Source organism: Eublepharis macularius, chromosome 4 (assembly GCF_028583425.1).
Source record: "Eublepharis macularius isolate TG4126 chromosome 4, MPM_Emac_v1.0, whole genome shotgun sequence".
Lineage (NCBI taxonomy): Eukaryota > Metazoa > Chordata > Lepidosauria > Squamata > Eublepharidae > Eublepharis > Eublepharis macularius.
In genome coordinates this window covers 107284083-107299838 of record NC_072793.1, presented here as the reverse complement: position 1 = coordinate 107299838, position 15756 = coordinate 107284083, and the positions used below count along the sequence as shown (strand labels likewise).

At 37.9% G+C, this 15756-nt stretch overlaps 1 protein-coding gene across 1 annotated transcript in view; it reads right to left on the bottom strand.

Moving 5' to 3' along the window:
* SLC6A11 (solute carrier family 6 member 11) overlaps positions 1 to 15756 on the bottom strand; it is a 184891-nt gene that overhangs the window by 21607 nt on the left and 147528 nt on the right. Inside the window, exon 11 of the mRNA XM_054976982.1 lies at positions 13890 to 14027. Within this exon, the coding sequence (XP_054832957.1) occupies positions 13890 to 14027 (138 nt within the window). The remainder of the gene's footprint in view (positions 1 to 13889; positions 14028 to 15756) is intronic.

Sequence of the window (15756 nt, the reverse complement as noted above, 5' to 3'; positions counted from 1 at the left end):
TCCAGAGAGCTGAGCAGGGCGAAGACTTTGTCCTGCTCAGACAGGATTTTTCCTCTCTGAGCCAGCTGTTGGAAAAAGCCCTCCATCCGAGTCAAGTGGAAAGACATTGACTCCCCCGGCTGTAGATAGCACCGGTAAAGCCTCCTTGTTAGAGTAATGAGTGAGCCCACTCCTTGCCTCACATGTAGCCTTTTCAAAGCATCCCATGCAGCTTTGGCAGAAGCAGCACCCATCACATGGACAAGCTGAGTCTTATCCACACTCAAAACGATGGTGGCCAGGGCTTTTTCAATGTTAATCTGATCTGCAGGCATGGGATCAACAGGAGGGTTGGTCACACTAGTTCCCTTTTTAGATAGTGTTCCATCCACACTGCCCATGTTAAATAATTATCGGCTCCCAGCTTTTCAGCCGGCATGAGAGCCATTTGTGCCATGGTTGTTATCTTGCACTTTGCAGGACTCCCACACACTCACCGCACCAACAGCTGCCTTAACGGGTCCAGGCGCCGACTTGAAAACCTGTCAGCGTCTGTTCCAACCCTCGAGCTGCCACACAACGATCCAAACGACACTCCAGCAAACCAACAGGTTCAGTTGCAGGCAGCGGGTACACTAGCGCAGCGGAAGCGTGCTGGGCCCATAACCCTGACGGAAAGTCGTCTGTAATTAGTGCTTCCAAGCGCCCCGCTTAGCCCAACAACAAAAAACACTGGAGCCAAGACGTTGTGAGAAGTAGTGCAGATGGTGTATTTACAAGTCCATATTTACAAGTGCAAAAATGTGCTCAGCATACAAACAGCAGACTGCAACAACTAGCAGAGTCACAGCCTGACAGAATGAGAGAGCGAATCCAGAGTCAAGTCCTTAGGTCCAGTCCACAAGTATCCAAGTTTTCTCGTGTAGAGTGACAAAGGTTTGCACCAGGCACCAAGCTGAGCAGATCAGCAAAGTGCAGACCTGTGGCTGGACCTTTAACTGTCTACCAGCCTATAGGGAGAGGTAGAGTCAGCCAATCAGCACAAGGCTGATGCAATCTATCTGCAACCCAGCTAAATGATCAGGTGTAAACCTGTCAGAAAAAACTGCTGACTCACCTCCTGTTAAAGGGCACAGCAGCCCGTACACATGTGCCAGTGAGTTTCCAGTTACTTTGAGTTTTTATTTTGACAGTAGCAAATACGGTAGAATAAAGATTCAGGATGATCTTGACAGGCTGGGCTAAAACTAACAAAATAAATTTGAACAGATAAATGTAAAGTTCTGCATTTAGGCATAATTACAGGATGGAGGAGACTTGTCTTGCCAGTAGTACATGTGAAAAGGATCTAAGGGTCTTAGTAGATCATACACTGAACATGAGTCAATAGTGTGATGCAGTAGCTAAAAAGGCAAATGTGATTTTAGGTGGCCTTTATAGTAGTATAATGTCCAGATCACACAATGTGATGGTATTCCTTTACTGTGCTCTGGTTAGACCTCACTTGAGGTACTTGGTTCAGTTTTGAGTACCACGATTTAAGAAAGAGGTTGACAAGCTGGAACATGTCCAAAGGAGGGCAACAAAGGTGGTGAGAGATTTGGAGACCAACTCCTAAGAGGTATGGTTGAAAGAGCTGAGTGTGTTTAGCTTGCAGAGTGGGAGACTGAATGTGATATGATAGCCTTCTTCAAGTATTTGAAGGGCTGTCACATACAGGACAGTGCAGAGTTGTTTTCTCTTGCCCCAGAGGGTCAGACCAGAACCAATGGGTTAAAATTAAATCAAAATAGTTTTCAACTAATCATTAGGAAAAACTTCATGATAGATCAGTTCCTCAGTAGAATAGGATTCCTCGGGAGGTGGTTGGCTCTATTTCTTTTGAGGTTTTTAACAAGAGGCTAGGTTACCTCTGACAGCAGTGATGATTTTATGACTCAAAATGAATTTAGGCAGATTGGGAGAGGGATGGTATGAAGGGATGAGCCAGTGCTAGGCCTTTGTGGCCCTTTTTTACATGCCCAAGGTAATGCCTATTGACAAGCCAGAGATCCTGGAGGTTTTTTGCCTTTCTCTGGGCATAGAGCAGCAGCCACTGGGGGAGTGAGGGGGTAATATTTCCTGCATTGTGTAGGGGCTTGGACTAGGTAACCTTTGGGATCCTTCTATATTTCTATATACTGACCATGATTAGTAATGTTTGGTAAGATTAACCCTGCTGGAGAGACAGGGAACTGTGTAAACACAACGAATTAATGGACATATGCCTGACATTAGAAACCAAAACATTAAAAAAGTGGGGAACATTTTAACTTTCCAGGACATTCAGTTGCTGACCTAAAAGCAGTCATCCTGCAGAGGAATTTCAAAAGGAGATTAGAAAGAGAGACTGCTGTATTGCAACTGATAAAGAATCTCAATACAATGCATTCACCTGGACTGAATCCAGACCTAGGCTTTCTGTCTCATTACCAATGCTGATTTCTCCACACCCACTACCCACGGCATACCCCTCTGTTCCCAATCATGTCTACTATTGTCATTTGGTTTCTGTAATCACTCCACCCTCCAAGATATAAGGACAGATGGACTCACATTCTAGTTGTATCTGAAAAAGTGAGCAATGACTCATGAAAGCTCATACCCTACCACAAATTTTGTTAGTCTTGTAGGTGCTACTATTGTTCTTTTCTACTGCTACAGACAGACTAAAATGCCTACCCATTGTGTATAAACACCTGACAGCATTGTGGGTGTATATCTGTCCCACCTATTCTTAGATTCTAATTAAAATCCAGAGCCCGACTGAGGCATGTGATCAAGTTCAAGAGCCAACGAATTCTTTGGACTTCAGATTGAAGTTGTTGATTCTACTGCTCCAGGCTAAAAGGAAGAACATCAGCTTGAGATAACTTTGCAAGTGCACAACACAAAACAATGGCAGCGGCAGATATCTGTGTCAACAGAACAGCTTAGATTCACCAACTGTTAATCTGTATTCATTTTTCCTGATCTAGTTGTTGATGTACAAGGCCACTTCCTTGGTGGTATTCCTTCCAAGTAGTAACCAGGGCTGACCCTGCTTAGCTTCTGATACCTAGCCTGGACCATCCTGGTGAGGGTAGAAGCCTGTTAGCTGTGACCATTTCCATTAACATGGTAAACATCTGGAGTGAAAGGGGGGAAGACAAGATGAGATGTATGTAGTATTATACTTTAATTTATGATAATGAATCATTAAGCATCACTCTCTTTCAAATTGTGTTTTCAATTGCATCCTATTTTCAGCATCACTATTCAAGCTGCAAATTATTGAACACTTTTGGTCTCTGAAGCACAATATATGAATATGCAGTTTGCTTCAATTGCCTGTTACAAGAGTAAATACAAAGCCACAGATAATCTTCTGAAAAAACAGTATCTACTAGAGCTAGACTCAGATAAATATTGGTATGTAAAAGCAAAATGGAGTGATTTATGATCCCATAATAAACTCTTCAGGTATGCTAGTTCTATGACTTTACTTAATTGATATCTCTCTTAAAATAAACACAATTAAGTAACTTTAGACAACATTTTGCTTAGCACAGCTATGAGCAAGGATTCTATGCACAGAGTGCTCTAAAATGCCTACATTCATAAGCAAGATAGCTAATCTCTACCAGTAAACTTAAACCAGAACTATCCAACAGAACACTAGCCATTTATCTTCTAAAGTAATCATTAAGGCTACCTAGAGAGCTGCATACTGAGAATGAATTTCACTGTACAACAAAGCTTCTTAAGCATTGCTTTAAAATATTGCCAAGAAGTCACATATTAAAAGAGTGCACATTGTGAACCTCATGAACAACAGTGACTTTTCGCCATATGTCTAGCTCACCGAAACTTTTAAGAAACAGCCTTTATATGATGGTATATAGCACAACAGTGCCCTTTGGTGGTCCACTATAACACTGCAGCACTGATATGTTACAGAAACAAAACATGATGTGTTTTGGGACATCTTTTTTCTGGTTTGTATGAAGAAAATAGCTGATATAACAATCAGACACTGCAGATGCATTCTGGGCTGCACAGTAGAGGGAAAATAAATCTATGTATGATATAGCTTTCCCTTAAAAGCCAAAATCAAGTCACACAGCCAGCATACTCCTTTTCTTTGAGACTGTATCTGACTCTAAAATTCTTCAAAAAGTAATGGCTAATATGGCAAAAGATTAATTTGGTACAAGATTCAGTAAAGGCATGAGAAAATAGCATCTAATTCTGGACCCATATAGGTTTCCTATATTACCTGGGATAACTAAAGAATAAGATTCACTCTTCAGCAGGAACAGACTATTATATTTTGAGCAGGCTTTGGAAAATGTGAAAGACCTTAATCTACCCCCGTCATACTACATAAAATCTTATTAAAACAGTAGATCTATGAAAATTATTATTTTCAGACTTACCACAAGGCATGGCAACAAATTGTAATTATTTCATCTGAAATAGGATAAATGCCAGAATACTCTATAATCCTTCATATACAGAAGGATGGGTGCCCCCAATTTGACACTTTATTAAAGCCTTTCAGGGACTATGATTTCCAGATATCCTCAGAACTGTACAAATGTATATATAGGTCCATCATATACTAGAAATAGTAGTTTGAGAAGGTTTTGTGGTTATTGTGACGTACAGGCCCTGTTTGAGTGACAGGTCCTGAATAGAATATTGAGAGAGAGTGGCAGTGAAGAGCAGTTAAGACCGTTTAGAATAGTTAGTTGGGAGTTTTGGCAGTTAAGGGAGACTCTGGAAAAGGAAGTGGAGGGCTAGCAACCAGAGAAGGCAGATGTGTGTAGAGAGTTCTCTGAGGAGGACTAGTTAATGAGGTATCTGGAACGTTTAACCATTTAAGGCTGTGCAGGAGGAAGATAAAATGTGCTTCAGTAAAGTTAATTTGTTCTGTTAACCATCTGAGTCCGGTTTGATAATTCCTGCCTATCTTATACTCCCTGAGGAGAACCAGCTCTCAGCCTGTCAGACTAAGTGGCAGAGTTTGAGGAGGTGCTGGTGCAACAAAGTGATATTCTAGTTCCAGTTTGTGTCTGTGAGAGCTGAGGAGGATTCCATTCTGTCCAGAGAGTGGGCCCGCTTCCAGCCAGAGTTCTCTCCTCATGAGAAGAGGTCTACAACGCACCAAATGAGTCGGAGTGTAAGTGGTCCCTATTTCTATTCCCTGTCAGAAGGGTCCCTCAACCAGTGAATACTTCACAAGTGGTGACAGGAGCTGTGAGATCCCAAATCAGAACCGCATTAAGCTAGCAGAATCATTCACAAGGGGTGGCATCGAAGGGTGTCAGCCAGATAAGGCTGGGGGAATCCGTCACATTATCTCTATCAATTGATACTATCTTGTTGGTCTGAAGATAGAAATAGAAACTTATGCTGAGTATACTCCAGCATTTTCTGCTGACTTTAGAATTTTCTATAATTGTTGAACTGTTTTGAGTTGCTCCTTGCCCATGTTACCATTTCTCTATCCATAATTTTATTTCTTTTATGAAGATACCTTTATTATTTTTAATTTTATGGTCTCTTCATACTGGTGTATAGTCATTCTAGAAGAGTATTTAAACAAATGTGAAAAAACTACCTTGTTTTCTTAGAGGAAAACATAACACTGTCAGTGTGATAGTCTTCAGTAGCCAATAAGGTGGTAGAGTGGAAGTAAGAACCCACTGCTGCTGCACAATGAATCACGATATGAGGGTTAGCAGTGGCATCAAGAAGTAGCAGTAGAAACACTGGGATGCTCCATCAAGCCTTCATTTTGTTGGACTTTTCTTTCCATATCTATCTTGGTTCCAAGACTGGGCTCTATACCGTAACTTATATGAGGCCCAGAAAATGATTTTTTTTTGCTATCTACAATACAATGAAAATCTCATAAAAGTAGAGTTTCTTCATTGCCTGGTTCTCATATCATTAATCAAACTTCTCATTAATTAATCAAGAGTTTTGGCCTTTAATACAAAGGATCAGGCTACTTAAGCATTCAGAGCTTTAGAAATCCCACATTAGTATTACCTAGTAAGAAATTCCTAGCTAAGACAAGACAGGGTTGCCACTAAAATTTTATTTTTCATTTCCCTGACTTTCCCTGACTCCCTGACCAACATTTGTCAATTTCCCTGACCACCATTCAAATATAACCACAAGTTAAACATCGAATAGGTAGTGTTGCATTAATGCAAGGCTTAATGAAATGTTCCACTCTACAACTACACAAGTCTCAACTGCAAAAATTCTTTTTCTGGGAATGCTTATAAAGAAAATAGGTGAGAAAGCAAGAAATATATGATATTTACACAGTGTCTGACTTGAATGACATGTTGCTGAAGTTCAAATCAAAAGATTATTTTGTTATAACCTGGAAACCATTATATGAAAGACCACACAAGACAGGAGACTAGTCTCACGATCACCAAAGAAGACATAATTGCCTAGGTTGACTTTAAGCTATTCCCAGTACAGATGGGCACAAAATGGGAAAAAAACAAAATGAGCGTTTCATGTTTTGTCACATTACATGAATCATGAACTTTCACAAAATTGTCCCATTTCACAAAATGTTTTGTTAGTTTTGTGATTCATCAGAACCCAGGGCACTTCAATGGCTCCCTTCATACCCAGAGATGCCAAACTCGCAGGGAGACTTCAGCAGGCTCTCCTCCACCCAACGTCACCCAACAAACCAGCAAGAACAAATGCTCTAAATAAGAATATAAGCAAAGAAAATTAAAGAAAAAAAAGGTAGGCCTCAGTCAAGCTAGGCTCCAGAGCCAGGCAATGCCCTGAGACTGGGGTTGGGTGGGGTGGAGGAAAGAAGGCACCCTCACCCAATGACCTTCCCAGCAAGGCCAAGAGCTAAAAATAAGAAAGAGGCTTTTCAGTCTCTTTTAAAGCAGCATCAGATTCAGCCAAAAGCTCCGAATTCCACTCTCTCACTCCAAATCCCAGCAACAGGTCCTTCTCCCCCCTCTGTCTACTGGAACTGAAAAGCACAAGGCAGAGAGCTGTGTCTTATATATGAAATGCTCACATAGAGTAGAACAGGTCTCTGGTTGGCAGGCAGACCTGTCTAATAGGGTTTCTTTCTTTCTTTTTTAATATAATTTTTATTGGATGGGTTAACATACAATCAAGATTATAACAATTACATTTTCCTTCGTTTCCCATGGTTATATGCTTCCCACCCCCTCCCCCCCTTTTCTGCGTTGACTTCCAACAGCACTCCAACCCCCTATTTTCTAATCTTATTTCTAAATCCTAGTTGTCACTTTTTTATTACTGGTAAAGATCTAAACTATATCTTATCTTATTTAATAACTTTCAAAAGACCATAATGGTCCTTTAACAACCCATTTTTTCTCTAAATATTTTCTTAATTTCCCCCATTCCTCAAAGTATCCCTTTGGATCTTGATCCCTCAGTTTTCAATTTGTACATTTCCGCCATGTACAACGATTTTTGTGTCCATTCTTCAATTTCTGGTATTTCTTCTCTCTTCCAATATTGTGCATATAACGTTCTTGCCGCTGTTATCATATAATACAATAGTACTCTATCTTTTCTATTAACGTCCTCTAAATGCAAGGATAATAATAACATTTCTGGATTCTTAATAACATTATATTGGAGTATTGAAGACATTTCAGCACATATTTTAGACCAAAAGTCTCTAGCCTTGCCACAAGTCCACCACATATGAAATGGAGAACCTTCATGCTCCTTACATTTCCAACACTTGTTAGATAGCTGTTTGTTCGCAATGGCTAACTTCTTCGGTGTTAAATACCATCTATATATCATTTTATAGCCATTTTCTTTAATACTGGTACAAGTTGAAATTTTTAATGGATTTTTCCACAATTGCTCCCAAGCTTCCATCATAATTTCATTATTACAATGTATCGCCCACTTTACCATTTGAACTTTCACTGTCTCATCTTCTGTATACCATTTTAATAACAATGTATACATTTTAGAAATTGCTTTGTTATTATCCCCCAGCAAAAGTTCTAGCTCTGAATTTTTAGTTCTAAAACCTGTCCTCCTTTGATCTGACTCAAATAAATCTTTGATCTGTCGGTATTGTAGCCAGCCATATTTGAATGGTAATTCCTCATTTAACCTAAGTTTCAACTCATTATTTTCTATTTCTACAAGTTCTTTAAAGGTAAGCCATTCTTTCCCCTTATACTCTAAGTTTGGATTGATTACTTCAGCTGGAACAATCCATAGTGGTTTCTCTTGATCAATGAACTTTTTATATTTTAGCCAGGTTAGAAATAAATTCCTTCTCAAATGGTGCTGGAACATTGCATCCATTTTATGTTTATCGTACCACAAATATGCATGCCATCCAAAAAGCTTGTTATATCCTTCCAACGTTAACAATTTATGATTGGATAAAAACACCCATTCTTTTAGCCATACTAGACATATTGCTTCATGGTATAATCGAAGATCAGATAACTTCATTCCTCCTCTTTCCTTCGCATCACAGAGCACTTTCATTTTAACTCTGGGTTTCTTTCCTGCCCACACAAATTCCGATATCTTCCTCTGCCATTTTTCAAATTGTTTTTTGTCTTTAATAATTGGTATCATTTGCATCAGAAACATAATTCTAGGCAGCACATTCATTTTAACTGTGGCAATCTGACCTAACCATGATAGATTTAATTTGTTCCATTTTATCATACCCCTTTCGATTTGTGTCCAAAGCTTTTCATAATTATTCTTTAACAAGTCAATATTTTTAGCTGTCAGCTCTATTCCCAAATATTTGGTTTTGTGTACCACCTCACAGTCTGTTACTTCCCCCAATTCTTGTTGCTTCTTCTTGGTCATATTTTTGGTTATTATTTTTGACTTTTTTTATTTATATAAAAACCGGCCAAGTCTCCAAATTCTTTAATCTTGTCTAGTAATCCTGGCAGAGTTTGTATTGGGTCTTCTACTATAAATATCACATCATCTGCAAAAGCTCTCAACTTTTATGAAGATCCCTTTATTTTAATTCCTTTTATATTTTCATCATCTCTAATCTGCCTTAACAATATTTCTAAGACCATAACAAACAGTAACGGTGATAGTGGACAGCCTTGTCTTGTTCCTTTTCTTATTTCAAATTTCTCTGTCGAGTCGTCATTGACACAGATTGTCGCTCTCCGTTTCTTATAAATTGACTTTACTGCTTCTATAAATTCTTTTCCTAAATCCATCTTCTCCATCGATGCAAACATAAAATCCCAATTCAAGTTGTCAAAGGCCTTCTCTGCATCCGCAAAGAAGAACCCAACTTCTTTATCTAGACGTTTATCAAAGTACTCAATGGCGTTTATGACCACCCTCAGGTTGTCTTTTAGTTGTCTATTAGGCAAAAATCCAGCCTGTTCTTCTCCTACAAAATCCATTAGCCATATTTTAAGTCTGTCTGCTAGTATTCTTGCAAATATTTTGTAGTCATTATTTATCAACGAAATTGGTCATTAGTTTTTAACATCGGTCAGTTCCTGTGATTCCTTCGGTATCAAGGCAATACTTGCTTCATTCCACGTATCTGGAAGTCCTTTTCCTTGCAATATATCATTCATTACAATTTTTAATACTGGTACAAGGTCCTCCTTCATTACTTTGTAGAATTTAGCTGTAATTCCATCCGGTCCTCGTGCTTTACCAATCTTTGCCACGTCTATAGCTTGTTTGATTTCTTCTTCTGTTATTGGAGCATTTAACCTCTCCTTCATATTCATTGGTATAATTGGTAAATCTATTCTCTGTAGATATTGATCAATATTCTCCTGGGCTATTGCTTTTTTTTGAAATAATTTCGCATAATATTTATAAAAAGCATGTTTAATTGTTTGTTGATCTTTTAACTCTCTCCCTTCTTCAATTATCTTGTTGATTATTCTCTTTTCTCTTTTCTTTTTCAATTGCCAGGCTAGGTACCTTCCCAGTTTATTTGCTCCCTCAAATGATTTTTGCTGTAACGTCTTCAATTTCCATTCTAGTTCTTTATTTCCAATCGCTCTTATTTGTTCTTGCAATATTTTGATTTCTTGTATTATTGATTTTTCCCTGTTTTTTTCTTTAATTCCTGTTCTTTTTTGTGTAATTTCTCTTGTATCTCTTGCCATTTTTCTGTCTTTCTTTCTCTTTTTATCATTATTTAATGTAATTAAAATTCCTCTTGTCACTGCTTTATATGTATCCCATACCATCTGGGTTGAAACTTCATTGTTATTGTTAATTTGAAAAAACTGTTTTGTTTCTTCCTGTATATATTCCATATTTTCCTGATCTTGCAATAAATCTTCATTTATTCTCCATCGTAATTTCTTCTGTCCCATTGTAGCTTTCCATAATACTGGATTATGGTCAGAACTCACTCTTGGCATTATTTCCACTTTTTTTGTCCATAAAGCTAGTTCTTTTGTTGTCCAAATCATGTCAATTCTTGAGAATGATAGATGTCTTGCAGAGCAGTATGTATAATCTTTACATTTAGGATTTTCTTTCCTCCAAATATCCTCCAATTTTTCTTGTTCTATTAATTCAAAAAAAGATTTTGGTAATTTCCCAGCTTTCTGTTTGCTGCCTTTTGTTTTCCTGTCCATTTGTAAGTCCACAACTCCATTAAAATCTCCTATCGTTATAATCTGATCATATGAGTCTTGGTCTAATTTGTCTATTATTTCCCTATAAAACTGATCTTTTGCACCATTAGGTGCATACAGACCTATTACTAAGGTTTTCTTACCATTTACATTGATATCCACAGTCAGATATCTTCTGTTTTGATCTCAAAAAATTAATTTAGAATCCAGCTCCTCCTTAATATAAATCACTACTCCTTTTTTCTTTTGTTTTGTTGACGCTATATATTCTCTTCCTAATTGGTTATTTTTTAAGAATGTAACATCTTGTTCCTTGATATGTGTTTCTTGTAGGCAAATTATATTGCAGTTTTGTTTCTTTAGCCAATGAAAAATTGTCCTTCTTTTTTGAGGTGAGTTTAGTCCATTTACATTCCACGATATTAGTTTGTACTCCATTCTGTTATCTCCTTAATCCTCTAGGAAAGTCATTTATATTTTCTTCAAAAAACAGTTCCATTTCATGTCTTGTTTTAATTGTGATTCTCAAGCCCTTAAATTGAAAGCTGAGCCCTTCTGGTAATTCCCATCTGTATCTGATATCCTTCTCTCTTAACTTTTGGGCCAGCTCTCTATATTTTTTCCTCTCTTGGAGAATTCTTCCAGGCATCTCTTTCATTATCTTAATTCTGTTTCCATCCAGTGATAGGGGATTTTCAAAATGTCTTTTAATAATTTCCTCTTTCATTCTTTTTGTTATTAGCTGCACAATAACATCTCTTGGTAGATTCTTTTGTTGTGCATGGGCAGAATTGACCCTGTATACTAGATCCAAATTTGTTGTAATTTCTTCTGGCTGTTTATTCAGGAATTCTGCGAAAATATCTGTCATTTGTTCTTGCACACTTTGCATAGTCGATTCTAACACTCCCCTAAATCTTAGTTGTCTTTCTGTTGCTTTACATCCCATCACTGCCATCCTTTCCTGCATCACTTGGTTTTCTTGCTTTACATTTGTAGCTAAATCATTAGTCTTTTGCTCCGCTTCTTGCACCTTATTATTTGTTGCTTATAGTTCGTTTTTAATTCCATCCATATTTTTGGTCAATTCTGCTACTTCCGCCCTAATTATGTCCTTTAAATCCTTTGTCAAAGTTTCATGCATTTTTGTATCAATTGACTCAGTTCTTTATAGCCTTCTGTAACTTTTTTTCCCAATCCTTCAATCGCTGCATCTACTGAGGCTTGCCATTCCTTATCAGCTTTTTTCCCTGCCATCATAAGACTCAGCTTGGAGCCACCCCACGTATCTGCTCCCCTTCTCAGATCCGTTTTGCCTTCTTTTCTTTCCTTCTCTTAGTATATTTCACTATCACTGGCCTTACTATTTAAAAAAAAACTTTTTAATTTAGTCTCAAAATATCGGGTGCTATTTCTCTATGGTTGCTGGAATCACTTCTTCACTCAAATAAGATGGCGTGCTTCCTGTTCCTCTGGTCTCAATACTCTCACGTTGCTTCCTTTATTTTGCTTCTGGGTCTTCTTTCTTCTCGCTGTTCTTCCTGCTTCCTGGCTTCTTGTCTTCTCTAGGCAACAAGTTGTCTCCTCCCTCAGTCTCGTCCCGTCTCGCGATGTTGCCTGCGCTTTTTCCCAGCTCCCTCCACCTCTTCCACCCCGGTTATCTCTCTTCTAACCGCAAGTATGCATAAACAATACTTCTTATTGCTTTTTTAGTCCTTAAAAACTCGCCAGTATTAAATTTTTTTGTTCGATAAATGTTCCTTGTTGTTTACTCTCTTATATTAAGCCTTTAAAAAAACTTTTACTTTGGTCTTTTTGCCTCCGTTCTTGTTTAAAAAGTCCGATAGCAATCTTTACCCTACGCTGCTTTTTCGGGTTGTCTGTGCTGTTTCCTCTGCTTATAAATGGTCAAAGCTGGTACTGAGCCTTGGTTTCTGACGATCTTATGCCAATCAAATGACTCCAGAGGTACTGCAGAGTTAGTAGCTCACCCTTCTCCGAGGGGACCTCAAGGTGGTGGGGAGAATCCTTGATTCAGAGCCCCCTGTCACCAAGATCACACTCTGTCGGGGTCGCGTAGCGTTCAGGACCCCCTTCTCCCTGACGGGGGGTCGGTAACAGGCGTTAAAACTCCTTGCTTTCCAAAAAACAGTATCTCGGATAGCCCAGATCCCTAGGCTACTTCAGATCGTCATTAATCCCAAACCGGAAGTCCCCCCCTAACAGGGTTTCGAGGGATGAGATTGGGGTTCCCATGGCTACAGAATGCCCATCTCCTCAGTTGCTTATGGGATTAACCCTCCTGCTCTTGTTGTATAGGGCAGAATGGAAGCTCTCCAGTTGGCAGGGAGAGCTGCCTATCAAGGTTATGTGGGCTAAGATTGGGGTTTCCAATGGCAACAAAAGGTCTGCAGGTATTCCGGGCCTATGTTGCCTAGGGAATCAATGGATTGGCACCAGCCTGTCTAGCATCACAAATCATGAATTGAACAAATCGGCCCAAAAGGTTGTGAATGTCGTGAAAAACCATGGCCCCATGAAATGCATTTTGTGAAACATGAATCAGCCTGATTTGTCATGAAATTTGATTTGAATTTCGATTTGTGCCCATGTCTAGTTCCCAGTGCACTGCAAGCTACCTGTGCCCAGTACAATCCATTTTGTCCTCAGATATTTGGGGAATTCAGTGTTGCCCCAAATGGTTTATAACTGCACTAGCTCAGCATATGATATGAGCACATTAGAGTCAACACAAGTTTGACTTTTATACATACCAAAATGGCTGTGAGAAAGGGCCCCAAGACCACATATTGCATCCTCACACCTGGAAATTCCTGCTTAGTTCGTATTCATTGTGGCAGTGTTAAAAATATGGAAAGATGGTTAAACATTTACTAACGATGATAAAAACCATTCCATTCAATGTGGCAAGAAATTGAAGTTATGATTTTCTTAATTTAAAAGGAAGCCTAACTTTTCCTAGTTCCCCAGAGGGAAGGACTTTTTCTATTCCTATTTATCAATGAAGTAATGAAGGAGAGGAGACTTTCCACAGCTACGCTGATCAATGTAATTTCATTCTTTTAAGTAGAATGTTTTTTATTTCTAAATATTTTTATCAGATAACATCATTTTATCAATAGTCATTATAACATTTATCAGTCCTCAAACATACGTGTCTAATTTAACTTTTCTAGTCCACAGCTTTGCAAGCAACTAATTTAGTCTTACCTCTGTTAACATGACAAGACCAATGAAATATGACACAATTGAAAGAGCAAGAATCAATAGTTCTCGTCTGTATCCTCTCCGGAAAATCTTTGGATACATATCCACCACAGCTGTTACAAGGCTTTCAACACACACAAACTGCAAAAACAATAATGTGGGGAGGGGAGGATATACAAAAAATGATCTGTCATAGGGTTACTGCATAACATGGTAGCATCTTTTAGAGCCCAGTCCCATCTAGGGAAGAAGACTTCATTTGCGCTGAACCAAGCAAAGCAATTTTGTATGTGAGGGAAATGAGCCAGATCTCTGTTCCGCAGTTCTCCAAACTTTGTGTTTAAAACCATTTGTATATATTTTTGTTGGCACTATATTACCATACTAGAGAAACATGGCTCATGCTACATTCTTAGGATACTTCATTACAGGCTATGAGTAGTAAGCTCTACTTGCCCTGTTCCAACACAGGATATGTAGATGGTATGGCATTCCTGTATCACTTGAGAACATTTCTATAGTAGTTTCACAAGAGTACTACATAAGGATCTGTATCTTGAAAAAACTGGAGTCTAGTTAATACGAATCGTTTCCCCAAGCCTTTCAATTACTTTTTTGCTATATTTCCCAAGCACAAACAAACACTGTTCCTGTCTGACACTGCACTTAATTCTTTAAAGATTAATGTATTTTTGCTCCACTTATAAGAGCCTTAGAACAAGTATCTGTCTTTTTGCTTATACTGTAAATAGCTAATTTATAGCCTAATTTATTTTTAATTAGATTAAATTAATTTATAGCTTAATCATCATTGTCATTAAAATAAGCAACATTATACAAACACTCATGGTTTGATCTAAATTCATCAACAATTTGTAAATCATAATAATCATACACAACAGCCTCTATCTTCTATCCATTCTATTAGCTAATAGTACGATAATACCATACTTATCCAAGCAAATGTTCTCTGGGACACATGTTACACTCACTTTAAGACTTAAAAACAAGTTGTAAGCATTCATTATAAAACAGAGAAATTCATGGCAAGAATCCAGGACAGAGTACTTTTTAAAGCAAATACCAACTCTATGACCAACAGAACTAAAGAAAGCTTATGATATTAACCTTTCAAACCTGCTCTTGAAAGAACAAGTTTTCCAAATTCGTCTCAAAACAGTCTATCTTTCTCTCTTTTGATATTACATCTGCTTTTGACCACTCTATCAAGGATACCACCTTAACAGCCTGATTATATATATTTTCCATTAGGATTTTTTAATGTTTTAAATTTTACACTCTGAAAAACATATCCAACCAAGTATTCAATAACAATTCAGCGAGACAAGCAGACTGTAAGTATAATATGTTAACTCCTAATTCAAAGTGTAGATAATTAGCTTAAACACTTCAAGTATTTCATGTAAATCCAAATTAGTTATTCCACTAATTCATAATTTGCCTCCAGACATCAATTTTTAAAGATTTTCTTTTTTAAATAAGCCATCAATTTGATCATAAAAACATATATTTCAATATCGTTAATGACTCCTTTTTACTTGGGAGGGAGTATATCTAGCATATGCAATATAAGCAGTTCTTACTGAATATACTGCAGCCTGATTATATAAATTAAAGATCTTACTGAATTGTTTTTCCAGTTATTAAGAATCTTGTTGAAATGCTAATAAATAACAATGATATTTTGGGCAGTTCATGACTTGGGCGGGGGTGGGGGGTTGTTAGATGACAGTTATGTCCTTTGCAAATTTGGTGACATCCAGTCAAAACATGACCACCACCACCCTGGTCACCGGATATACCTGAATTGAGTTTCCCATAGGAAACAATGACCAAATTTTACTGAATT